Raw genomic sequence first — 27,438 nt, forward strand, 5'->3', positions numbered from 1 at the left:
CGTTGAGGCCTGTGTGAAGGGTTTAAGTTGATAACTATGATGAACGCTACCGATTCTGCAGTCGATCACGATGAGAGTTCACTTCAGTTGTGACTCATTGTCGACACTGTGGTTTGACCTAAACAGAAAATATGTTCCGTGTTCTGCCACCGCGCAACAAAATAAGGAGGACATATCTACAAACTGACAAGAATCAACGCACTGAGCAACTCAACCGTAGAAAAGTCAAGCATCAAGGCGTAGCAGAAGAGAAAAGAAACTCACTTCAGCACGCAGACAAACAACTGTTGCAAGAGAGCGCAGGGTTCTGCTGCAGGCTCCTAGGCTCTGATCAAACCAGGCTCCTCCCACTTCCTGCTCCTCCTCAGACAGCTCCGCCTCCGAGACCTGCTCCTCCCATCTCCTCCGAGTGAACGTCCTGTGAAGCTCTTTCGACAACGCCTTGTGTCTGCATGTAACTGTACAAGTTCAACACCTTGAAAGCAGAGTGGAGAAACTTTACGATGTGTGATATATATATATATATATATATGTAACAATAAAATGTCAAAGTGGTGGTATGTCAGACATTTTGACCGCATGGGAGCCTTTAGAAGCGAGGGAGATACATCTAAAGCCCGTGAGAACATCTTTTAAATGGATTGTCACGGTTAGCACTAATTGCATGCGGCCCTTTTTGTTTATTGATCCTCTGCCCCTCTGTGACGTGATTTAAACTGTATGCGCAGATCGGTGTGGTTCTGTTACGCAAGGACTGGATCCAGGGGGGGACAAATCAGCGGTTTAATCACCGCGGCTGTCATTTTCACACCGGCCACTAAAACAGATTTATCACAATTTAATGAAGTAATAGTACAAAGTGAGGCGGTAGCTCATTACAAAGTGAGGGAGCTGCAGCTATTGATTCTCATGTTGGTCTCTGACTGCAGGGGCCTCTGGACCACAAACAGACGTAAACATACAGAAATCACAGTTTCACCCGTGTTACATGGAAATATTCACAATATATAAAAATATCATTCGGAATGGGTAGAAGCATTTTTGGAATTTTGAGGTAATTGATATTTTCGTGGTAGAAATGTAGTAATATAACATAGTAAAGTACATATATATATATATATATATATATATATACTGTATACTGCTCGTCTGAATGTTAGAGGACGCAGCAGAGGAAGTAACAAAAAAAAGGTGCTTTTATCTGTTTTTGTGCATCAGCGGTGGAATCTGCTATTGATTATGAATATCAGGGAGTGAGAGCGGCTGCCGGTGGCCTGACGCGTGGTGCTGCTTACAAAGCTAGTAACAAGGAAACCTCTGCTCGTTATCCTCCATCTCACTTCCTCCCACACACACACACACACACACACACACACACACACACACGTTCAGTTCACACGACGGACTGTACTTCTAATTGGTGTGTATAGATGAGAGTGTTTCCACAGATACAAGTCATTAATGTCACCCCCCCCCCCCCCCGCCCGCCTGCCTGGCCATGTAAGACACACACACACACATGTGCAAACACACACACACTCGTGACAGGTTCAAGTTGCCATGGGAACTGCTGAAATAAATGAATGAGACATGATGCGTGTGTGACGGCAAGATCAAAAATCGATGAATGGACACAGCTCTCGGATGCAACGCCGTTACCGCGACGACTTCCGTCCTCCATCCATCAGCGTCTGCCCCGCCGCTCAGCCTCCTGTAACACACCGGTGTGTGTTTATCACTCAGCCAAAAACACAGCCACACAGCGAAACATAATAACGTTTATTATAACGATGGAGAAGCAGAAATCCATCCCACTGAGTCACAATAAGATAATAAATGAAGCAAAACAAACACAAACGAGCTAAATCATAATAGTGTTATCAGTTTAATTATGAATTATTTGTTTGTTATTCAAAATAACAAAATAAACCGTACTGGTGGATTAGAGAGATGCTTTTATTTTGTAGCGCTGAAAAGAAAACAATCTGTTAGTTAATTGAAAAAAAATTAATTGGCAACAATTTTGTTTATGTGAGAATATTGGCTGTGTGTCACTGTTTTACATCACTGCAAACTGAATATCTTAAGGTCGACAAACAAAACACGAGGTTTGAAGACGTCACATCGGCCTTTGGTTTATTATTCAGACAAAAAAAATGAATATGAGAAATAATTGACGATCGATCGATAGTGAAAACATTGCGGGTTTGTTGCAGCCCGACTGATGGTTCAACTGGAATCAGTTTGGGTTGAAAAGACATTAAAACATTACTTGACATTTTCTGGTGACAATTATTTTAATAAGACGAAACCTGAACATTGGGTTCAGGAATAACAAAAGTGTGTTTTTAAGATCTGATGTTCACTCTTTCATGTTTAACATGAAATAGAATTCAGTCAGTTTATTTATTTGCCTCGGGCTGAACTGCAGCACAATGAATACACACGTCTGACACAAGACGGAGATTTAAACAAAGACTCTGACATATCAAAGGAGAGCACACACACACACACACACACACACACACACACAATATATATATATATATATATATATATATATATATATATATCGTACTTTAACCTCATATTAGGTCTTAAACACTTTGACATCAGGTACAAAATTATGATACAAGTTTTCACGATTATTTAAAGGTTTTAAGAGATAAAATTGGACCGTAAATATTTAACTGTTTGCTTATATTTATGCTCAAGTATAAATTAATCTTGGGGCATTCTAATGAATACATGCAGACATTAATCTGATATATCTCTGCACACCGTAGTTACCATAATATTTGACATATAGTTCCCTGTAAAAAACAATAACAACAGAAACTGTCCGTTGTACCTTTACTTTAAAATGTACATGTTGTGTTCCTGTTAGAAAGGCTGTCGAGTCGTCGAGTCTCACAGAACATAGAGGGCTATTGTTGTAAAAAGGGACAGCCTCTTCCTCCCAACATGTCTATAATTCATAAACTATGGCCCTTAACAAAATGGCTTCAGTCATAATTTATGTAGAAAACGTACCTGTGGAAAAAGTTAAAAATATGAAACAATTATACAGCCCGTCCTCCTGGCTTCAGGCTGTAACGTTCCCCTCTCGTACCCGAACTGAAGTGTGTGTTTTCTGAGAGAACAACTCGTTTTGTGTTGTTCCCACGTCGTGTAAACTACGTCTGCTAAGTCCAGCTTCGTCTGCCTCTTCGCCAGACAACTCTGGACCTGGTTCAGGGTCCGGCTGAAGATCACCACACCCGGCAGGACTCTGCACCGCGGTTCATGACCGACGACTTGGGGCAGCCGAACACTTTCCGGAACTCTTCGTAGTTGCTCATCGCTCCGATGACCCTGCAGGGCAACAGTGATGGTGAAGGTCAGGTTGTAAAGGATTCTGTGTGTGTGTGTGTGTATTCATCAGTGTGTGTGTGTGTGTGTGTGTGTGTGTGTGCTCACCTGTATTTCGGCGGACTGTGAGCTCCACTCTGGACCTGGTCCCTGGCTGCTTCTGGTCTGTATGAGTTACATCTCACCTACAGAGTACATGGCATTGATGATGTCATTGTAGTACATGTACTTTCACTTTTCTACGTGCTTTTCTAGTGTTGTTTGGTGGAAGAAGTACTCAGACTTTTTACTTTTATACAAATATAGCAATGCCACAGTGTAGAATTACTCTATAGCAAGTTTGTCGTGCATACTGAGGTAACGGCACAAAAACATAGATTTTATGGGAAACTGTTACGGTTGGTAATCTTCCTACAAAACATAATTTTTTAATAATTGCGTTGAAACTCAAAATTACATCTGGTCGCCTCATTGCTCATCATCAGAGTTTTACAAAAGCTGCTACCTTAACAGCTGTGTTTATGCTCGTCGAGATCATTTTGGGGGAGTGGCTTTGGAGGGAGGGGCTTGGCGACTTTCTTGCTAGATTTAGCGCCTTTCAGAGCTAATGCTGCTAGCTACATTCATTGGAAAAGAGTCGGCGCCACTGGGCTGGGTTTTTGAAGTTGCATGACGTTTAAAATGAAGTGTGCTCTTGCTAGTTTCTGGAGATTACTGACGGTCTATCCACTCGGGGACAATGCCCCGTGCATTCAGACCTAACAACGGAGGCGTGGCGGTGGCGGTGGCGGAGTGGTTTGCGCGTCCTTACATGTGCGTAGCTCAGGAAGAACAGTTGGTTGTTGTTCAGTCCGACTCCGGGCAGCCGGGACTCCTCCACGCCGCCTCTGCTCTCGTCTATCCACCGCCTGTACGCCTGCACACAATCACAACGGGAACGCTTGGGCTTCTTAACGTGACGTACAGGTTGTATACATAGTCTTTTGTCACAGGTCACTAATAAATAAATCCTAAACAAATTACAAGCCATAAACACAGGCGTAACTGATTACAACAAGACACGGGAAACTAATAAGCGTGTCCACTGGTGATCATACAATAAAACCATTACCTACTAGTTACACCTGACATTTTCTTGCAAGAAGCTCTATGTTCTTGCGAGATCAAGAGGAGCTTATGAAACACGTATGAAAACACACCGTACCCTAAACGCCTCTCTTATCCCTCCGTTGTCTGCTATGTTTTCTGCCAGAGTCCTCTTTCCCCGCACCTACGGAACAAAACACCCACAAAGCACAGGTACTCCTTCAGCAGCGAGTCACACGGTTCATTCTGGATGGAGGCGACCGCGTCCTGACTTCCAGGGAACTCTTTCTGAGCTCATTCTACCGTCGTTATTCATTCTGTAGATTCACGCTCTTACGTTTAGGCCCGCCTCCTGCCAGTGGTAGCCGTTATACTGGTCCACCATACACTGGGTCTTCTCATTGAAGGCCGTTATAGACGAGTTGGTCCACCAATAGACCAGGTTGCCATTTTTGTCGTACCTGCGACCTGTTGGTGAAAAGCATCACACACACACACACACACACACAAAAGAAATCCCCACAGCCGAGTCAGAAGTCTCCGACGCTACAGTTGTGGTTTGTTACTCTTTGGCGTTCGGTATTTACCGTTAACGTCAAAGCCGTGTGTGAACTCGTGTCCTACTATCACCCCGATGGCACCGTAACTTAGAGACCTGGGGAAAAAAAGACAACAACGTGATGAAGTTTATTCACCTTTAAAACAACAAAAACAAACTGGAATCACAGCACCGTTTGCAGAGAGCTCAGAAAAATCAATCTCTACGACTCCTCTAAATTTATTTCATTTTATAACCTGCTGTATGAACGCATTGAGGAGTACATCCCGAAAACAAATGACGAATTTAACTGATTACTTCTGCCTCTGTAAGGAGAGGTGTGTAAGGAGAGGTCTGTAAGGAGAGGTGTGTAAGGAGAGGTGTGTAAGGAGAGGTGTGTAAGGAGAGGTCTGTAAGGAGAGGTGTGTAAGGAGAGTAAGGAGAGGTGTGTAAGGAGAGGTCTGTAAGGAGAGGTGTGTAAGGAGAGGTCTGTAAGGAGAGGTGTGTAAGGAGAGGTGTGTAAGGAGAGGTCTGTAAGGAGAGGTGTGTAAGGAGAGGTCTGTAAGGAGAGGTGTGTAAGGAGAGGTGTGTAAGGAGAGGTCTGTAAGGAGAGGTGTGTAAGGAGAGGTGTGTAAGGAGAGGTCTGTAAAGAGAGGTCTGTAAGGAGAGGTGTGTAAGGAGAGGTCTGTAAGGAGAGGTGTGTAAGGAGAAGTGTGTAAGGAGAGGTGTGTAAGGAGAGTAAGGAGAGGTGTGTAAGGAGAGGTCTGTAAGGAGAGGTGTGTAAGGAGAGGTGTTTAAGGAGAGGTGTGTAAGGAGAAGTGTGTAAGGAGAGGTGTGTAAGGAGAAGTGTGTAAGGAGAGGTGTGTAAGGAGAGGTCTGTAAGGAGAGGTGTGTAAGGAGAGGTGTGTAAGGAGAGGTGTGTAAGGAGAGGTGTGTAAGGAGAGGTCTGTAAGGAGAGGTGTGTAAGGAGAGGTCTGTAAGGAGAGGTGTGTAAGGAGAGGTGTGTAAGGAGAGGTGTGTAAGGAGAAGTGTGTAAGGAGAGGTGTCACATGTCTTTACTCTCACCTCGGATACTCTCTTCCCCAAAAGAAGGGTTTTTGAAGCTCTCCAGCAGGAAATCCTAAATGAGAAGATGAAAACAGTTTTTCTTCTGCGTCCAGACAGGATCCATTTACTGCAGAACGTCGGGGTCATTTGTTTTGTGTGATGTTATTTGTAATTTTTAAAAAAAATGTGTGATTCCTCCTGGTGGGTAACTATTAAAAAAACCAGATCACATTTCACCTGTTTTAGACAGCGCATAGTCCTCTCTTGTCAGTTTTAGTTTGTTTTTAATGCAAATTCCCAATTATTTCTGACATTGAAATGCCGACTCAGCCAATTTAAAGGAACAACAATCCCCCGGATAATGTCTCCACGGCAGATGCTTAATTGATTTCACTGAGGTGCAGCGCGGCGTCGCGCCGTCTGGACAGAGCGTCAGAATTCAACAACTTCTGACTCATTAAACTGAATGTCTCAGCAAAACAATCAGATGTTTCATCTTACTGATTTGATTCGTGGAGGAACTGTAGAATGCGTTCACAGTCGTTGGGTTTGTGAACCACCTGCAACACACACACACACACACACACACACACACACACACACACACACACACACACATTACGGCATGTGAACCAGGAAGTTGAACACAAAGTGTCAAGCGGACAGACGTGAAGTCCGCTCACTCTGTACGAGGGACGCTCTTTCGGAGCCAGGCGATATCAGACTGGGCGATGAACTTCAACGTCTGCATCACATTCCCGTAGTAGTCCTTCTCACTGAACCTGAGCTGAAACACACACACACACACACACACACACACACACACACACACACACACACACACACACATGTAGACACACTGCATCTTAAACACACTGGTGAGAATCACACAGTCCATGCATCACTAGATGAAAGCAAAGGAAAACCAAGAATACATTATAATTGAAAAAAACAACAACAATATAACCTGTTTTTAAGCAGACTTGTTTGTCAGTTTAAATGTGTATTTCTGACCCTGCTATGCTACAGAACTAGCTTTCAGCGGCGCTACACAAACCTGCTTTAAGTCGTCATTGAGGTAGGTGTCGTTCAGAATAAACTCGGGATAACCGACTTTAGCCAGGACCGCGTGAGCCTTGAGAGAGCGAGACAAAAAAAAAAGAGAACGTGATTTAGATTTTTACATAACAGTAAAATATAGTTGAACGGGCAATAAAGAGCGAGAGTCACGGCCACGCTGCCCTGACAAACACGGCTTTAGAACATAAGAAATGAAGACGTAGCAGCTTAATGCGGTCGTGTCGGATTTGTTTTTATTCATCTCTGTACGTCTAACAGTAAAGAAATGTCAAGGTGGACCTGGTTTGTTTAAATGGTTTCGATATTGTCGTCGTAACAAAGTTGGTGGAGGAGGAGGAGGAGGAGGAGGAGGAGGAGGAGGAGGAGGAGAGTACACCATGAAAGGAACATTGACAAAGAAAGTAAAATACAGGACAGCACGGCACCGCTGCCACAAAGCAAACCAAGGTCTTGAATCCAAAAAGAGAAAGAGATGAAGCAGAATTCAGTCAGATTCTGTCATTATGTTCTGATTTAAAGCTGCAGTAAACAATATTTATAAATTAAACTCACAGCTCTACTGAGCTTTCTGGCCTTTTTTTTTTAGCTCATTCTTTGGGCTTTACGTCACATTTATCAGCTATTGTTATTATTATTATTATTATTATTATTATTATTATTATTATCTTTAAATCAATGACGGATCACAGGACTACTTGCATGTGAAAGGTGTCACACATAATGAAGAACCCATGCAGCAAATTAAGACCCAACCCGGCACGTCGCCTCTAACACGCATTGTAGCATCTTTCAGTCACATGTTTTGATTTTTACGGGCAACAACAACTTGTTTTAGTTTACTCTCACTGCTCTCATCAGCTGTGTTTGATGAATCCACTCAACGCTTCCTGACGAACAACATGTCTGAGGAAGAATGTTAAACATCTAGCAGCCAAAGAGAAACCAAACGAGTGCTGCCCCCATGTGGCTAAAGGAAGAAAAAAACAATCAATGCAGCTTTAAATTTGAAGGATAAATACAGTTCAGAGTTGAGATTGAATAATAAGGATGAGGGACAGAGAAAACAGGAAGAAGCACGGCGATGGAGCTGTGAGCGGCTCCCACCTTCTCTACAGCTTTCTTCTTCGTTGGTTCGTCCATCCAGTCGTTCTCCTTCTCCAGCATGTCGATGAACGCCCAGCGAACGCCCTCGATCAGCTCCTCCATCTGAGGAAACACACGCTCAAATTAACTACACACACACAAACACACACACACACACACACACACACACACACCCACCCGCAGTGACGCAGCATTAAATGTCATGACGTCATTTCCAGGTGACGCGCAGACAAAACACACTCGAATCAGTACAAACATCTGTTGCAGGTATGCAAAAGATCGGAGCACTCGACCCACGATTTCAGGACATGATGTCATTTCCCAGAGCACACGCACCATGTGTTTCTTGTCCTCCTCGAAGTGTGTGTTGACAAAGAGGCGCCCGGTGGCATAAACAAGCGAGTTCTCCACGTAGTTAACACACTTGTCCCAGCGCGGGGTCAGGGAGGTGATTCCTGTGGTTATCTGGGGGGGGGGAGACAGAGATGCAAGGTGACATTGTGTCTCCACATGGTCCGAACTTACAGTGTAAGAGTCTCTCAGCCTCTGAGTCGTCCCTTGGTGTGGGGAACCTTGGGACTGATATATATATACATATATATATATATATATATATATATATATATGTATGTATGTATGTATAATTATTTTCACATAGATCATGATTTGTGTTTATGGCGTGCTGCTACAACGCTCATCTGGAGCTCCCTCTAAGCACTTCAAAATAGAAACATGACTAATTACTGCTGTGAACATTTAGGAGCATGAAGCCAAAGACTGAGAAAAGTTATCTGAACCACCCATAAGAAAGGCTGTCTTTTATGAATTGGATCTTCATATTTTATTACATTTTTTTTCCTATGCTGTTTCAACAGACTGCCAGGAATGCAAATCTGGTGGAAAAGTATTGAATCCTTTTTTGATTTATAGCCCAAAAGTAGTCAAAAATATGGAAATCTGGACGCATCTTTAGTGGTGCATTAAAGGTCAGAGAGTCATCTGTAGTTGCATTTGGGAATAGTCTGGTGGGGTAGATTTATACTTTGTTAAATACACTAGGAATTCAGGCCTCTTGTATACAGTAGAGATATGTAGTATCATTTAATTCCAGTGTTTCACAGCCAAACATGCCATGTAAAGTAGGACAGCTACAAGAGCTACAAACCATGCATCTTTAAAATGTCAAACAGCTGTTTTATCGTGTATCTTTTGGATAATTTAATGAGTTTTTTAGATGCTGTTTTTACCCCCACAACAAATTCAATTCTCAGTTGATCTAAAAACGTAACAATCTCCAAATATGGACATACTGGAGGATTATTTCTGTACCAACCCGAGCGAAGTCCAGGTATCTGTAAAGGAAACGACGGCTCAGAGTGGTGATCCGGGATAAAACTGTCCTCCATTGTACGTAGTTAGCTACAGTCCTGGAGAGAGAGAGAGAGAGAGAGAGAGAGAGAGAGAGAGAGAGAGAGAGGAGGAACATTAATTAAATGCCTACATGTAATCTCATTATACACTATAATATACTTATAATGAGAGACAGGAGACCTTGAGCCCCACTGTGTGCTCATCTGTCTGTGTGTGTTCTCTGTCTGGCTGTTCGTGTGTGTGTGTGTGTGTGTGTGTGTGTGTGTGTGTGTGTGTGTGTGTACCTGCTATCCGTGGCGTTAATGAGCTTGAAAAGTTCTTTGAAGTACTGCGGCGCTCGGACAATGACGGACTCCGACGGGGAGATGGACCGAGCCGGGTCGACGTTAGACTCCACCACAGCTTTTACAAAACCCAACCAATCGAACTGCAGACAGACGGGACGGATACAGTAGAGGTTACTTATACAACATGTAAGTATAAAACAAATTGTGTTCATTTTCTGACAGAAACAATGTTTTTTGATTTGATTTTTGCTATTTCGATTTTGTGTACAGTACCTGTGGAATGGAGCTCTGTAGGTCAGAGAGCGACCATTTGTTGTACATGTTGTCGCTGTTGCGGTTTTCAGAGGGAACCAGGATCTGCAGACACAACGAGCAATGTTGTACAGACACGACTGATCCCAAATTTAAACATGAAGTCACTCTGAATCATTTCAAATAAAGGTAACAGTTATAAAATGTTTTAATCAGCTCCGGAGCCATTGAGGTCTATCAGGTCATCTCCGTACACTCAGTGGGATTATATTTATCTGACAAGGACGTCTTTACATGAGCCAGTTTGGTCTCGAAGTCCAGAGCCTCTTTCATCTGGGTCAGCGCTGCTTTCTCTGGAGCGCCCAGCATGACGGCCGTATCTACCATGAAACTCAGCAAGGCGGCGCGATACTGGAGAAAGAGGGGGAGAGAGAAAGAAGGAGGGAGGAGGAGGAGGGAGAGAAGCCGAAAATGGCAGAAAGACAAATTGTCATTTAATCTCTCATTGCTGTCAGCCACTGTCACTACCGAACATCAGACGCCATCAGACATCAATCAAGGCCTGACAATCACACTCACAAACTATTGTGCTGCTGTATCAGAATGTGGCGTTCATTAACATTCATTGTTTTATTGTTACCGGTTTTAAGGGACAGAAACAAAGATAATTAAACAATACCAGTACTAACATTTACAGTATAGCGTGTGGACTTATAGGATAAATGTACGTACGATATAGATTAATCTAATATGATACAATACAATTTAAAAACTACACACAAAAAAAAATCAAAAATTACCAGTGGCATCATGGTGGATAAGAGCAGAAGTATAACGGGGTGCACAATAATGGGTTTTAACAAATTAGCAGCCCTTCTATCTACTGTTAGCACCCCAATAAAGTATATATATATATATATATATATATATATATATATATATATATATATATATATATATATAAATATATGTGTGGATGAAGTATGTACTTTACAACTGATAGTGACAGTATACTAATAGCATGACAATGAAGGTTTTTCCAGTTGAGAATAATGAGTCGCTGCATGCTAATTGCGTTTTTTATTCAGACCTAATGAGGCAGCTATTAGTGGTGCAATCAGTATCAGCTGACTCTTCTACAATTCCTTTCTTGCATCATGGCCGTCTAGCATTCATCAGAATGTTGAGTCTGGAAAGACGCTCCTCTATCTGTATTTCACGAGACTGAAATTCTTTTTTTTTTTTTGTTGCTACAATTCATCAGTCAAGCAGGAAGGAAGTCGCTGCAGGAAGAGGAGTTTTTAGATGACAGGTAAAACAGGGGTGAACGATGAGGCAGAGACTCACCGTCCGGGCAGAGGAAGTGTTGGTGATGTAGTCTTCCCTCGAGGGCAGAGACAAGGACGCCTGATCGAGCTACACGAAGACAAAGAGCATAGCTTAGCTTCTGCTACTCTTTGGGCGGGAAAACCTTTTTTAAAAGTCTGAGAAATGTGACTGAGCGAGGCACTGAATCTACTTACATGTCCACGCTAGTGGTTTAGCATCTTTTATTTACAAGTTGTTAGATGTTACTTGAGTTGGTTGGTTCCCATTTGAGCAGTAGTTGCACACCCAAAACAATTACATTGTTCCTTTTATTATATCTTAGAATTTAGCACTAAAGAAATAAAATAAGCTCTGCAGCAATGAAAAGTATTCACAATATGCACTTAATTGAAAATCCACAAAACCACCGTCCTTTAGAAAAATAGTTCCACATTTAAGGAAATATGATTATTCGCTTTCTTGATGACAGTTAAATGACATACCACTCTCATATCTGACAGCTGAATATAGAGCAGCCAGTTTGCTTATTAACAGCTACATAAAAACAATCTAAAAGTCTATAAAATCTCAATAACATATCTTTTATAACAAATAAGCATATTTTCCAAAATGTCAGACAAAAAGATTTAGAAAATGTGCGTGTCAGCGGACGGCTAACCTTGATGACGTACTGTAAGGATTTTTTGTCATCGGGGCTGACGTACAGGCGAATCAGGACACTCTTACTGTGCTGGTTCCTCATCTCTGTCAGAGTCTTCAGGAGGCTCCACTCCCCCGCCGACCACTGGTACTCCCCGCCGAGCCCATCCCCCACGACGGGCCACCGGAACTCAAGCTGCTCAAGTGTTTTCAGCATGGGTTTGTTGTCCAACTTCTCCAGGATAGCTATGCAAGCACACACAGAAATACACATTAATTAAGTACAGCATTTTGATTTGTTGTTTTAATTATTTTTCATGTTTGTATTCTTTTTTTTTTAATGCTATTTCCCCCTTTTTCACCTGATGTATCTTATTGCTTTTGCGTCTGCAATGACCTAGATCTGCCAAGCGGATCAATAAAAGCTCATCTTGTGCCACTTTAAACTCTCACTGTGTCTTTGTGTGTGCTCTTGACTTACAGTGCCCTTGTGAGGACCTGTTTGGAGACATGGAAAGTGGGGACAGTTTTGAATTGTGAGGACATTTGCGCTGGGCCCTCTACTTATTCATAGAGCTACCTATGAGTGTTAAGATTTGGTTTTCGGATTGATGAAAGAATTGGCTTTAGATTTAGGTGAAGTTGAGTGCTAAGGGTCAGGCATGTACAATAGTCCCCACAAGGCTGAATATGTGTGTGTGTGTGTGTGTGTGTGTGTGTGTGTGTGTGTGTGTGTGTGTGTGTGTGTGTGTGTTTGGTTGTAGTACTTACACCCTGGCTTTGTGGGGACTGTACTTGGTTCGGGGACTCTTTTAGCAATTAGGATTAGGTAAAGGTTAGGATTAGGGTAAGAATTTGTGTTATGAATCTTGTGGTTATGATTATGGTCAAGGCTAGGCTAGGCTAAGTGGCTAAGTCTCCAGGGAATGGATGTATGTCAATGCAATGTCCTGTTAAGTGACAAAACCAAGTTTGTGTGTGTGTGTGTGTGTGTGTGTGTGTGTGTGTGTGTGTGTGTGTGTGCGTGTGTGTGTGTGTGTGTGTCGGACCCACTCTCATTCAGACAGGAGCGGTAGAGGATCTTAGCTTTAGTCACAGCCTCCAGTTCATCAGGGTCTGAAGGAGCTTCTAGTAACTCTGGCAAAAAAAAAAAAGAAATCTGTGTCATAACTCACAGCTCCAAAAATAACCTGTACCTAAGTCTAACTTCTTTACAAACTATTCTCATGTTTACCAAAAGTATACAGCTAGTTATTTTCTTTTGATAGAACATTCAAGTGTGTTTAAGTCCAGTGTACTTTCATGGGCAAACACACCTTTGAGTCGGAGGTCTACGTTCTGTCGCAGCCAAGGGTAGATGCCATACGAGGAGAAATCTTCAGGGATCGGGTTCTCCTTTAACCAACCGCCACAGGAGAAGCTATAGAAGTCCTCGCAAGGGTTAACGGACTGATCCATTTTACTCAGAACAGACCCCGCTGCAAGAAGGAAGGAGACCAAAGACAACAACACAACCCAGAGAGTTTGAATAAAACCCTTTGAGTTACAACTGAAATACTTCACGCTCAACCAGCTTTACCACACAAACAACAGTGGATGATCAGAGCAGTTGTACGTGACGTTCACCAGCACTCCTCACCTGCTTCAATGCATTCTGGGGTCAGACAGAACTCCTCCTGACTAGATTTCTGAGAGACTGAGGAAGAAAGAAAAAAAGAGTTGTTTTGATCGACTGTAGAACATTTCGGTTGCATTCGTGTTCTTTTGCAGCTCTGACCCGCTTCACATCCACACGCATTTAGACCTCTACTGTTCGGTGGCCATTGGCCAGTAGTTGGCTGCTTTGCTCAACAGAACCTCAAACGTAGTTCTTGAGCACACGTTCACATAATCGATGCATTGGCAGAAAGTATTCGCTTACTAGGGCTGACAAACTAGGAAACGTTGGCTAAAAAATACAGAAAAACAGCCTTTTTATTCTTTCTATTATTATCATGCAAACTATCAATGAATGTGGAGAACATACGGATCAAAATGATACTGGTTATCAGAGGGACGTCCCACAATCCACTCTTACGCAAAAACGGTATAAACACAGACCAAAGTGCAGTTGATACAGCTGGAGGGCAGTCAGCAGATTACAGTTTTAACCTTATGCCTGCCTGCAACAAAGAAAGTCCCCACCTACAGTCGACTCTTAGCTGTGTGATATACACTCATGCCGTCAATCACAAGCAGATCTTTGCAAAACATACATCAGATTCTAATTTAAACTCCACCGACGGCTGTAATTACTTGGCACACATTGCTTTTATTAGAATAAAAGCAATCGGGACGCCACAGTACCACTCTCTGTTTACACTATACTCGCAGCGTGACCACAGGTGTACCCGTTCACATCCCTTCCTAGAAGGTGAACGTAAGCCTGCTTCTCTGACCTCTTGGCTCAAACCAACTGTTGTGTGACGTGGCTCCGAGGGCGAAACAGAGGCAGCGCGAGCGGACAGATTTAGAAAAACCAAATCCCCCCTCCTTTTAGTGAACGGATGAGTGGAGCGTTGCGGAGCTGCGCCGCAATGTCTGACCTCCGAGGTCGGACCGGTCTCGCTGTCTTAAGTTCGAGCTGCCTGTGAGAGTTGCTCAATGTTGCGTCCACTTTCGGTAGATACACACACTTATAACTTCAACCCTGCGTGACCCAGTAGGCCTGGAACAACCCCAACAACCCTCCCCTGACCCGCCCCGACGGAAACATACACACGGGGGCTCCAGTGTCACTGCTAACACCGACCCCATGTTCACTGCTGAGACACCAAACCACGCGTCTACACAAACAGGCATTTCAGAAGCACACTCTTTAAACTCATTAAAAAAGGAATACAAAAATCAAACAAGCGCTTGGCTCGGCATTCCTGTGCCTGGTCATTCACACGGCTGCAGACCGGAGGAGGGTTTTCATTAGAGTGGGTGTGTGGCGTTGCATACATAGGCGCATAACATAATTGCGCTTCAATGCCGCCACAAGAATGTTGTCTCCCCTCAAAAACAAGAAAAAACAATACTTACCCCACCCCAGACACACACACACACACACACACACACACACACACACACACACACACACACACACACACACAGTGCACCCCTCCCAGCCACGACCGTCCTACGGAAACTACTGACTCTTTAAGTTCAACATTTTGGGAAAATACACTTATTAGCACTTTGCTGCTTTCTTGCAGGGAGTTAAACGATAAGATCGATATCATTTGAAGCTACAGCCAGGAGCCAATTAGCGTAGCTTAGCACAAAGAGTGTAAAGAAGGGGAAACGGCTTGCTTGGCTCTGCCCAAAAGTTGATTTCAGGCACGGGGCCAGGACTTCCATTTCAGAGGGGCCCAAGTGATTTTGGCAATTACAGAAGTTAATATTGTTTGCCTTCCTTTGACGGTTTCCAACTGGTCTCGCTAAAACACACTTGACATGCTGTGGATTTTGAACACTGACATTTTAATTCTATTTAAGGAAAAAACATCTTGTTTGGATGATCCTTCTGGATTATTATTATTTGTTAAATTGATTGCAGGAAGAGAGAGAGACAGCTGGGTGAGCTATAGATTGACCTTTAACGAGAGAGAGAGAGAGAGAGAGAGAGAGAGAGAGAGAGAGAGAGAGAGAGGGAGAGAGAGAGAGAGAGAGAGACACAATCGGTGGACGCTCTCAAAGCTCTACAGAGACGATGGAGTCAGGCTTCAGCTCCACCGTCAGACGTTCTCACGTTGTTTTCTGGGCTCTTCTGGCGTTGATGCATTTTCAGCTTTTAGAATTGGACAGCGACTAAAGCCTGAATGAAAAAACTCTTTCGATTCTTTTGATTACATGTGACATATTTATTAACACTCCTCAGAGACACGGTGACTTTTGATATTCTATTTGTAATAAAAAATATCTCAGCCAACCTTCGCATCCTGATATTCTTTAGATTCAATTTAACTGATTTAAAAGAAATCAGAAAGAAAAGTTTGATTCATGAGACAAACTTTTACATGCATTTCATCTTTTTGTGAGTCGGTCTATCTAGACCATAATCTAATATTTAGGGTTCAACTCTTTCTTCATTTGAGCCACTTCTCTACGCAACTTCCAAAAAACAATAAGGGAAGTTGCTCGATTTGACTCATTGTTCCATTGAAATGTAGAAAGATTGACTAATCCGACAGCAGGAAATATCTGGAATTCTCCACCTATGGAAATAACTCATAAGACATATTTCAAATCTTAAAATATGGATTATTTCTACATTGTTTGCATATGTTTTATAGCCAAATGTCTTTTACACTGTCCTTTATCCTAAAGCCTGTTGTGTCTTATGTAAAGTTGTTGTTGAAAGATGCCATAGAAATAAACTTAAGGTATTGCTACTCACTTATTTCTGACGTTATGTTATGAATCATAACTTCTTAGCCTGTTCTTAGCTGATTCATCTCCTGACACATCTATATTAAAGTTTTTAAAACTACAGTGTTAATTAATGTGTGCGCCGCTACACCCCCCCCCCCCCCCCCCCCCCTATAAATAAACCAAAAAAACACACACACACCCCTTGCTCTGCCCAACAATTCGCTGCTGATTAATGTCACATTCTGCAGGAGATAATACCCACAACGTGTCAGCACACATTCTTTCCTCTTTTTTTTCTCCCCAGAGTTCAATTTGACTCCCACTCCCACGGTGCATTACGGAGAGTGCAAGGTTCTGCATGTGTACGCGGGTGTGTATGAAACCGTATATGAACCAAAAATAGATTGACACAAGTTTACCCACAAGCCCTCCGCAAAGACCTTTGCTCCCACCGGCGTGCCTGCATGTGTTATTTACAGTCTGGATGTACTATAATCTGAGGACATACATTTCCACTGAATTCCTTACAAATTATAATGCAGGTTGAAGAAACATGCGTGCGGACCTCTTTGTGTGTGTGTGTGTGTGTGTGTGTGTGTGTGTGTGTGTGTGGTGGACTTACCCAGTATGAGTGCCAGCAGCAGAGCGGCACAGAGACACACACACACGGCCAGTGCAATCTTGTAGAGACGACTGTTGCCCCTCTCGGGTTTTACCCCACCACCACCTAAACGCTCCAGTTCCATAACGCACTGCTACTATATCACACACACATAAACACACACACACACACACACACACACACACACACACACACACACACACACACGCTCTAAAAATCTAACTCTTCAGCACTGAGAAGATGAATCAGAAAGTAAAATATCTGGAGAGAAAAAACAAGTTCAGGGACAAAAGTAAATCCAAAAAGTTAAAGTAACATCTTCCTTAAATTACACACTTTCTCTCTGTAATCTGGTCTCTTTCCCAACTCAACACTTTATTCACTTTCCAACTGTCTCTCTGCTGCTATCTGTCTGTCTGTAACTACTCTAACTTCACTACAGCTCTTCAAACAGTGCCTCCCTTCATCACTCCTCCTCTCCCCCAACACTCCTCCCATCCCTCCCTCCCATCCCTCCCTCCCTCCCTCCCTCCCTCCCTACGACAGAGCAGACCAGGCTTACCAGTGATCACCAGACATCGTTTAATAAAATTAAACCAGAACATCTCTGTGTGTGACCGTGTAGCTTAAGGGGCCGCTGACCTTGTTAGGACCCTAAGCATACACATGTGAAGTGTGTGCGTGTGTGTGTGTGTGTGTGTGTGTGTGTGTGTGTGTGTGTGTGTGTGTGTGTGCTCTCTCTGCAGGGTGCTCTGCTAGAAACGTTTATCAGATCAGACAGTCAGTTGACCAGAACAAAATTAGACACACACACACACACACACACACACACACACACACACACACACACACACACACAGACACGCTGATAACAATTGATTAATGTGATAACGATGATGAGATGGTCAGAACGCATCAACAGTGGCTTTGAATAGACAGAGGTGGTGAAGACAACGACACCACGGCTCCTGATTGGTCCCTCAACCTCCCCCCCCCGCCTGCTGTGGCGAGAAACTCTTTTTTCGCACGTGCTCATTAGGGTTTGGGGCGTCGGCCGCATAGACCTTATATAGACGTGACTTCCTGCGGTGCTCATAACACCCATCCATCAAGCAGACACGTTGACCGCTGTGCTATTGTTCACCATCGTGACTCACAATCGCTCGTGTCCTGTTTTTATTCTCATTGTTTAACGTCTCAACTGGGGCCCAAAATATATCAACAACCATCGGACGGATTGTTTCGCATTTTTTTTTGGTACGAGACATTCGTGATCCCCAGAGGATGAATCCCACTGACTTTATTGATCTCCTGACTTTTCCTCTAGCGCCACCAGCAGGCCAGTTATCACTTATTCAGTGTCAACATGGATTGGCTCATCATTTTGTACTAGCATTCATGGTCCCCACAGGATATACCGTATTCTACTGACTTCCACAGAATGTTCCAAATAAAGCAGACATTTCCGTTTTTTTTATTAAAACATCTCCACAACTATATTGGATGGATTACCGTTTGATTTGCTACAGACATTCATGTTCCCCAGAGGATGAATACCACAGACTTACATGGTCTTCTGACTTTTCCACTCACGCCACCAGCAAGTTAAAACAATTTCAGTGAAATATCAAAGAAATCGACACCATGGATTTGCTAAAATGTTTTTTTTTACAAATATTCATGGTTCCCAGATGATGTATTTTGATGACTTTGTTGAGTTTTAACTCAACGTGAATGTGGTGAACTTCACACCTGCTCAACATAAACACGCTACGATGTAATTGTGAGCATGTCAGTGTACTTATATGATCATGTACCTCAAAGAGTACACAGTAACAGCCTCCGTCTCTGCAGACTCGTCGTCCTGTTACCACAGAGGAGGACCAAGAGTTCATCCAGGGGCTCATCTCTCAATGCGAAGCAGTCGGAACATGCCTCCTCCTCTTCATCATCCTCCCATGTCTGTTTACCCAAACATCCCTCCAGGCCGTCATTAGCGCAAGATAAGCAACCACACATATACAGTAAGCAATCATTTCGCATATATCAGGGAGAGAAAGTCAGATAAATATCTTAACTGAACACAAACACAAGAAACACGCCAACTCCTGCATGCAACCGGGTCTGACCCGCCCACCAACGACCCTAATTATTCAATGACAAAGTCTCCACAAGAGGCAACGGTTTTAAAAGCTGCTGACGGAGGCGTCTGCTCGGCGTCGGTAAACACACCTCTGTGGCTGAAGCTGAAGGCCGATCGGTATTTATGCGTCTGAAGGAAACGCCCTTCAAAACTGTAATCTGTCTTCTCTCACGCTCAGGATCAACGCAATCGCTGCAAGACTTCCCCGTTTCTAAAAGTGTAGCATCTGTTCCTTTTAGCTTCAGGACAATGAGCCAACGTGCCAAGTTTAAAACCACCAAGGTTCAGTGTCCCATGAGGAACATCAGGGGCCGAATGTTAGATGTTTAACTACTAGTTAAATAAGGACACGAGGAAACTAATAAAGGTCACGGAGTCAACGTCTAAAGCTGGATTCATGTGAGTGGATCTATAACACCAAGAAAGATTTAACTAGACTTTCATTTAACCCCCTAACAATTGTATATAGACTTTAATAAATGGTTTATAACAAACTATAATTGTAGTTATGAGGAACATTTTAAATGTTCATTGAAAATGTGTCTCCTGTGAAGACACGTTTTATGTCTTTACATCAGTTTTCTTACTGTGTTGTCATGAATACATTAATAAAGACTTAAATCTGCTTTGATTTATATTATGGGTACATATACATCTTGACATGCTTAGCATAAATGCTAATATAGCTTAATACAAAATCTCAATAACTTAAACTCCATGAAAATAAAAATAGCAGCAAACTTTCCTTACAGGGATTAAACACAGGCTGACTTAAATGAAACTTTGATGGATGTTTAAACTTTTTTTTTTTTTAATGTCAAATCATGCAATCTAGGAACGTGTGAATGGATCCGATGTTCCTCTCGTTCCTTCCTAAGAACCAAAACTTTGGTTTCTCAGATCTCCTGATGTGGAGATTGACACAAATCTAATTCTGAAACTGAAACACGGACTAAAGAGTAAAACAAAGAAACGTCTGCAGGACGTTTAATGTCGTGGACATCACTCTGCACTGGTTGGACGCTAAACTGCCGTTTGTTTCCACGACAATCAATGCAAATAAACTCGTCGACTTATGAAAAAAACAAGTTTGAAAGACGGCGCTTAAATTAAAGTCTTTTATTCCACAAATACACAAAGTGTGACACACAACCAAGACAGTGAGAATGAAACACCGAGACGAATAGAAAAGGTTCACGGAGGAAGAGCTAAACATCTGGTCCATGTTACAAAATGGTGCCGGAGTCCTCTTCATTGATCAACGCACACACTCAGAAGAAGCCACTTTCTGTCAGTATTCGGTCGGACATTTTTCCCCCCCGAATCGGCGACATGTCGTAGAAATCGTTGCCATGCATTTGTCAAACATCAAACAGCTGTTCTCCGACCAGCCGGTGCTTCACGGGCATCTCTCTCTCTCTGCGGCACGCCGACGGAAAATATGGCATTTTATTTTGGAAACGACCACAGAAGACGGCTTTCCCCTCAAACTGTCGACACATCGCAGGTGTTAACATTTGGAAAGGATGTGCAGCCTTTGCAAACAGCCACAGGACAGTGCTTTGCGGTAAGTGCATTATTTATTTATTACATGTGCTTTCTGGAGTAAATATAGGCGGCAACACGGTGGAAGAAGGTTGGTTATTGTTTTTCCCTGGCGGTCCAGTAAAGCTGCAGTCTGCTCCCGGTAATGTTCACAGTTTGATGGTCCAAAGAGAGCACCTCTCAGTCCACACTGGGGGGGGGAGGTATTACTCATTACTCTCCGCTGTGACTACCGCGCCGTGACCATCCACAGGCCCAGCGCCACGTTGGCCGCCAGCAGGGCGCTGCCCGCCAGCAGCAGGAAGAATCCGATCAGCTCGCGCTTCTGCCGGTCCGTCACCACGGCGACCAGCGTGGCCTCCAGCAGGGCGTTCAGCATCCACTGGCCGTCCAGGGCGAAGCACGGCACGGAGTTCACCACGGCTAAGGCGCCGGAGAGGGACACCACGTATCTGAGAGACGGGGGGGGGGTTAAGGACAACATCTTCATCTATAAATCATCAACTAGTTTAGACAACGCTGCTCCAGCTTCACCTGGTCCGGCATGATCAGCAGCTTCTATCCTCACGAGACACGACAGAACATGCACATAAGAAACCAGTAACGGCAGAGCATGCAATCAGAAAAGTCCACAACGACGGGTTCAAGCCCTGCTCCGAGGAGCGAAATGATGAGATGTTAAAAAGGAGACTTTTATGTAGAAATAACACGACGTTCACGAAGGCCAATCGGCATCTCAGCGCTTCGTCACCCGTCGGCTCCTTCTGGAAGGATACTTGCAGAAGGTCTCCAAGAAGACGGGCAGATCCAGGTGGAGGAAACCGAAGCGCGGGACGAAGTTGGTCAGACTCACTGTGGACAGACAAAACCAGTCAAATCCAGTCAACACGTCTGTGTCTTAAACAGGCAAGAGACGAGACAACCGGCCTCCCTCTAATGAAACACATTACATTACAGTCATTTAACACACTTGACCACCGGAGAGCCACAGACACTTCATACACTTCTACTCCATGAAACAGACGTACCGGCGTACTGCAGGTGCGGCGGATAGCCCACGAACAGCATGTGCGTGTTGGGCGGGTGGGTGACGCGGATGAAGCGCGTCTGGTTCTCCAGAGACGGAGTGACGCAAACGGCGGCGGCGTGGGCGCAGTCGCCGTCGGTGCGACACACCCGCGTCCCCGACACCATCTTACGCACCGGCATGCAGGCGTACTGCGTTCACAGGAGGAGAGGTCGCTTAATGAGGCACAACTTTCATTTGTGTGGGTTTCTTGCAGATACATGTGTTTGCACCCTGTTCTTCTCATATCTCTAGTATTACGATGCTACGCTTTCAATACAATAGCGTTGAAATCTGACTTGGTGCATCGTTCACTGCTTCTACAACATGGGAAGAAAAAGGAAGTGAACTGAATAAAGGAAGAAACATAAATATGCTCGACCGTCTGGTTGGAAACCTGCTCACATGATGAAGCCGTCACAAAAAGTCCCAGCCTGTCTGCATGTGTGTGTGTGTGTGTGTGTGTGTGTGTGTGTGTGTGTGTGTGTGTGTGTGTGTGTGTGTGCGCGTCACCTCTCTCTCTCTGCTGGTCTTGCCCTGAGGTCTCATGTAGGAGAAGCAGAGGTCCGTCAGGCTGCTGTTGCTGCAGCAGTCCATCGTTCCATCCAAACGCTTGAAAGCTAGGAAAGAGTTAAAAAGAGGATGAATGGAGGAGCAAACTAAAAGATGGATGTTTGATATATGTTTTGATATCTATATATATATATATATATATATATATATATATATATATATATATATATATATATATATATATATATATATATATATATATATATATAATCCTCACATTTGAGGAGCTGAAAGCAGAAATAATGGTGATCAATGGATCGTTAAAGCTCTGGCATCTTGCTACAGATGAGACTCTGCCACTGGAAGAGTCGAGGAGCACGGAGAAGCAACAGGAGCTCTGATTGGCCAGCTGTTGAGCTCTGAGCTCTGACCTCACACACACCGACTCCAGCTTACAGCTGGCCAATCACAGCTCCCGCTGCTGCTCTGTGGGTTTGACCCGATTCAACTCACCAACACTATACGTTAAAGCAGGAGACGAGTTCTATCTAGACCTTGTTGAATTCATAAGATCAATGAAGGAACACGATGAGAACCTCGCTGTGCACACGCTCACCTCGACCGTGGGCCCAGCTGGGCTGCAGGCTGGCGCCGGGGACGCAGTATCCGGTCTGCGGGGTGCGAGAGAGGCGAGACAGGCAGCCGCTCCAGTCCTCCACTCCCCAGACGGGACAGTCCTCCAGCCCGGTCACTATGTCCCCGACGGCCAGACCCCGGGGACCGTCGGCCGCAGAGCCCTGCTCCGAGAGACACGGGCAGACGGAGTTCAAAAGGGACACACTTTGAGGGTTCGACACCAATGTTCCTCACAAGAGTAAAGATCACGCCGCACCGACCTGGACGACCTCGGTGACCAGCGCCCCGCCGCCGGTGGAATACACGGGGAACAGTAGGAAGGGCAGCAGGAAGAGGAAGGCCAGCGCTGCCACGCACAGAACAAAGTTGTGCCACACTCCTGGAGAAAGAACATGTAAACCGTCTCGTTATTGAAAGATCATCATTATCCCGGATACATGTATGTACGTGTTCCATATTGACTTTAGACAGTAAACACAGTGTTAAAGCTGCACCAGCGCTCTCTCCAGGAATAAATAATAAACATGTTCTGGGAGAGAACCCCTCCTGCGCTCTGAGACAGGAAAATAGACACAGCGTGCCGTTATGTCAGCGCTCCCCTGACGGGAACAGCATCCGCCCCGCCCCGCCCCTCCCCGCTCCATCGGACGCTCGGTGCCGGCGGAGGGATTTTTCTCGTCACATTTTTAAAAAAAAAGGAAAAAGCCTGGAGGGCTTTGCACGGAGTCAAGAGACGCAGACAGAAGCTCTTCATCGCCCTCTGAAGGCAGCAGACGACCATCCGGTGTCTGATTGACTCCATCGTTCCTTTGTGTTACAGCGGTTTGATTTCAAACTCTTGTAGGAGCATCGTAGGTGAAATCCTTGTTTTTAATATATGGAATAATAATCACAATAGTACATTAAAATCTGATAGAAAGCAGTGGGAACCCTTTATAAAGCGTCACGTCAGCTTAAAATCACATTGTTGTTGCAGTATTTTGGCTCATATGAGCATTACGTTTCTGATTTCTAATCGCTCTTCTTCACCAGACCGCACTGAAGATAATCTGTCTCCTACGGTGGCCCGCATGGGACATCGGACACACTCGTGCGCGAATAACTGCCAGCTCCAACCGATCACTTTATGAATATCTAATTCCCTTAATTGCAGAGCGAAGTGATTTGATGTGAAGCAGCCGTCTGGCGTTCGGGGCGACCTTCACTGGAAAAACAACACGGCCCGTAATAATCGTGATTAATAGCTGCCATCGCTTTAGACGGGCTGCAATAATCATCTCCCCCCCCCGCCCCCGCCCCCGCCCCCCCGGATGAAACGTCTTACCGGCGCAGAAGATGCGGAGCTGCTGAGTGGGCGATATGATGCTGAGGTGCGTGGTGAAGAGGTCCACGAACGCCCCGGGGTAAACCACGAACACAAAGATGCCGAAGCCGTTCACTCGGACCTGCTCCCTGCCGGGGGGGAGGGGAGGGGGAGGGGAGAGAGAGAGAGAGAGAGAGAGAGAGAGAGAGAGAGAGAGAGAGAAGAACATTAAAGCCCCCGAAAACGGGAACACGTTCATTAGGTTCTTTCACAATAAAGGTCTCTGTGTGTAACTCTGTTGCTTATTAAAGCCGGACTATTAAATTTTTAGGGTCTTTGAACATCAGATGATAAAAGATGAAAAGGTCCAGTTAAATGCAGCCATATGCTCAGACACAGAAATGTGGAAATGTTAAGTAAAGCACCAACATAAGAGAGATTAACGGCAAAAATATCTCCATTTAAGCATCTTTAATTGAATAGAAAACATTGTGTGTGTGTGTGTGTGTGTGTGTGTGTGTGTGTGTGTGTGTGTGTTACCTCAGTGCTGCCACAGCGTGGCCCAGCTCATGTATGACTCCGCTGAGCAGCAGGGCGATGAAGAAGTAGGCCAGCTGACTGGTGGGCAGATTGACACCGGGGATCTGAAGACAAACAGAGAAGCAGCACACTGTGACACCGACACACAAACACACAAACACACAAACACACAAACACCAGCACCAACAGTTAAGAACAACAACTTCTCGCCTCTTTCGTCTCATGTGTTCCGTCCATTTGAATCTCTTTCTAGGAGGACATTTGATCAAACCACGTCGTTCTATATCCGCACACTTAAACACCGACATCTCAAAGACGTCTTTACTCTTCCTCTTCGGATTAATTGTTTCATGTTTCGCTGAAGCTGTGCTTTTCTGTGTGGTCTGCATCTTCCTCTTCCTCTTCCTCCTCCTCCTCCTCCTCCTCCTCCTCCTCCTCTGGCGGTGCGGTGCGGTGCGGTGCGGTGCAGTGCAGTGCAGTGCCCCCCCCCCCCCCCCCCCCCCCCCCCTAAACACTCGGTTATAAATGGCCGACTAATGGCTTCCCATGAATCACCTGCCGTGGTCCACTGGGGGACGGCGCTCACATTAATGCGTGGCTACTTGACACCTCACTTAATAAAAACAGTGAACAGGAGGAAGAGAAAAGCTAAATAATTGCCCTTCTCATAATTGGGGGCATAGTGTCGTTCCCGCCCCCCCCCCCCCTCCTCCCTCATTTGAATATCGCAGGCTTTCGCGTGAACCTTCAAGGACACGAACGCTCTGAACAGTGCGTCCGTGGCCCGGTACTCACCACCACCTGCAGGGCCTGCTGACCCCCCATCCGAGGGTTGTCCGCGGTCATCTGAGCGAGCGTCTGCTGCAGCGTCCTCGTCAGCAGCACCACTGAGCCCAGCATGGACACGACACCGAACACCAGGCCGCTGTTGAACCTGCCACACATCGCGTCTTCAATTACATAAAAGATGAAAACCAGACTATAAGAGCACAGATAGCTGGGGAACTAAGTCAAAGTGGAAATGTCTCAATCTCCTTGTTGTTTCTGGCCCTCCTGGCTTGCTGTAGAACATAGAATCATCATATTTACAAACCTGGAGATCCCTTTTTTAAGAGCGGGAACGTCACAGGAACAGCTGGGGTTAAATTAATCAAAGAGCGGCGGCTCACCACAGGTACTGTGCTCGGGGGTTGATGCGGGCGCAGTACGCGAACAGCCGGTTGAACGCGGTGGTCTGCCACCTCACGTGGAACGGAGACAACATCAGCCCCCGACTCGCCAGCCACGACTCGTACCGGATGCGGTGCGTCGACGACAGCTGTGGCAGAGAAGTCGAAAAACGTCATCAAAAAAGGGAGAGGAACACCAAAGTGACACTGGATTCATGACTCTGTGGTGTTATTGACAGTTTGTGTTTTTGTTGAGGATCCCTGACATTTGGTTGAGAATGAATACTAAATACCAACATATATTCTAAGAGGGACATTTACACAGTTTTCATCTTATTTTGTGTGTTTTTAAATCTCCTCTTACTGTGGACAACCATTATCAGTGTGCACTCTTTTATTACAGCTGTTTTATGATTGAATATTTGTGACCTGTTCACTTTGTCTCCACTTCTATTTTCATCCTTAAAGCTTTAAAAAGGGTCAACTCAAATCGTAAACTTTTATTTTGAAATCTAAGCTAATTTAACAGGGTTGTTTCCTGGTCCGGACAGTTTTTTTTTTTAGCCAACGATCCAATAAAAAATCCACTTAAAATAACGATAAAAAAAATGATGTAATGTTTTTATTGTACATGCAGGTGAGGAAACGCGTGAATTACAGCCTTGAAGCTCATCACAACATGTCTGCTTTGGTCCATGTTGACGGATGAAGCGGCCGGATGTCTCGCTGTGTGTTTGTTAGCTAGCTGACATTTCATTTAACACTCAAAAACAAAAGATTTAATATTACAATAATCACCTTCAGCAGCGTGTCGGTGAGGTAGACGGCGCACCAGCCCCCCATCACACACACCAGCAGAGGCACCGGGATCATGGTGCATCAGAGGCGGACTCTCCGTGGACTCGATGAACCGAGCTGCACCGTCTCCATCACCCTCCGTCTTCGCCTGCTCGTTGTCGCGGAGCTATCCGCGGTCACACATGTTTAAAATGACGTTAAACGCGAAGGAGAGAGGAGATGCTCTGAGCTCTGGATGGGAAAAAAAAAGAACAGTCAGCGCCGTGCGACCTACTTCCGGGTAGCGGTTCTTCTTCTGTCTCTTTATTTAATGCTAAATATCGAGCACATGGAGCGCTACCGCCACCGCGTGTTGAACTAGAGCACTTCCCTTGTAAAAAAAAGTAGGATTTTTGCCCCTTTTAATGTATTTATATTCTTTACAGGTAGTCAAAAATAATAATACATATTATTGCAGACGTCTATGTATATTAGGCATAACCATTTGCACTCAACTTATATATATATATATATATTTTTTTTTAAATATTTTCACTCTTATATTTGCCTTTTTCCTGCTTTGTATTCAAACCGCTGCACAGCAATTTCCCTCGAGATGAATACAATTTCATCTTATCTTAA

The 27,438-nt window shown here is 44.4% G+C and overlaps 2 protein-coding genes across 2 annotated transcripts; both read right to left on the reverse strand.

The window, feature by feature from the left end:
• Positions 1 to 1,935: 1,935 nt before the first annotated feature.
• Positions 1,936 to 17,523, reverse strand: phex (phosphate regulating endopeptidase homolog, X-linked). Its single transcript, XM_068710239.1, has 22 exons — positions 17,105 to 17,523; positions 13,724 to 13,780; positions 13,401 to 13,562; positions 13,138 to 13,221; positions 12,104 to 12,330; positions 11,464 to 11,532; positions 10,411 to 10,527; positions 10,138 to 10,221; positions 9,862 to 10,004; positions 9,540 to 9,633; positions 8,543 to 8,671; positions 8,207 to 8,308; positions 7,080 to 7,157; positions 6,706 to 6,809; positions 6,524 to 6,582; positions 6,041 to 6,095; positions 5,025 to 5,092; positions 4,775 to 4,905; positions 4,556 to 4,621; positions 4,163 to 4,267; positions 3,460 to 3,536; positions 1,936 to 3,354 (listed from the first exon to the last, which is right to left on the reverse strand). The coding sequence occupies exons 1-22, from the start codon at positions 17,226 to 17,228 to the stop codon at positions 3,252 to 3,254; spliced, it is 2,238 nt and encodes a 745-aa protein (XP_068566340.1). The 5' UTR covers positions 17,229 to 17,523; the 3' UTR covers positions 1,936 to 3,251.
• Positions 17,524 to 20,351: 2,828 nt separating this feature from the next.
• mbtps2 (membrane-bound transcription factor peptidase, site 2) lies at positions 20,352 to 27,098 on the reverse strand. The gene is made up of 11 exons (XM_068710240.1): positions 26,818 to 27,098; positions 26,020 to 26,168; positions 25,646 to 25,784; positions 24,851 to 24,954; positions 24,332 to 24,459; positions 23,268 to 23,386; positions 22,988 to 23,168; positions 22,372 to 22,478; positions 21,821 to 22,010; positions 21,569 to 21,644; positions 20,352 to 21,244 (listed from the first exon to the last, which is right to left on the reverse strand). Exons 1-11 carry the CDS (start codon positions 26,890 to 26,892, stop codon positions 21,022 to 21,024), a joined length of 1,491 nt encoding a protein of 496 aa, XP_068566341.1. The 5' UTR covers positions 26,893 to 27,098; the 3' UTR covers positions 20,352 to 21,021.
• Positions 27,099 to 27,438: the final 340 nt, after the last annotated feature.

The sequence above is a fragment of the Cebidichthys violaceus genome, unplaced genomic scaffold, assembly GCF_023349555.1.
Source record: "Cebidichthys violaceus isolate CVI_PGR_0920_01 unplaced genomic scaffold, fCebVio1.0.p SCAF_15, whole genome shotgun sequence".
In the NCBI taxonomy this organism is placed as follows: domain Eukaryota; kingdom Metazoa; phylum Chordata; class Actinopteri; order Perciformes; family Stichaeidae; genus Cebidichthys; species Cebidichthys violaceus.

Excerpts from the sequence above, each read along its gene's own strand:
- phex (XM_068710239.1), bottom strand. The coding sequence starts at position 17,228 with ATGGAACTGGAGCGTTTAGGTGGTGGTGGGGTAAAACCCGAGAGGGGC. Across the intron at positions 7,158-8,206 it reads AGAAGAAAGCTGTAGAGAAG|GCTCACGCGGTCCTGGCTAA; the intron begins GTGGGAGCCGCT and ends CGCTCTCTCAAG. Across the intron at positions 6,810-7,079 it reads TCAATGACGACTTAAAGCAG|CTCAGGTTCAGTGAGAAGGA; the intron begins GTTTGTGTAGCG and ends TGTGTGTTTCAG.
- mbtps2 (XM_068710240.1), bottom strand. The coding sequence starts at position 26,892 with ATGATCCCGGTGCCTCTGCTGGTGTGTGTGATGGGGGGCTGGTGCGCC. Across the intron at positions 26,169-26,817 it reads TCACCGACACGCTGCTGAAG|CTGTCGTCGACGCACCGCAT; the intron begins GTGATTATTGTA and ends TCTCTGCCACAG. Across the intron at positions 22,479-22,987 it reads CAGCTGGGCCCACGGTCGAG|CTTTCAAGCGTTTGGATGGA; the intron begins GTGAGCGTGTGC and ends ACTCTTTCCTAG.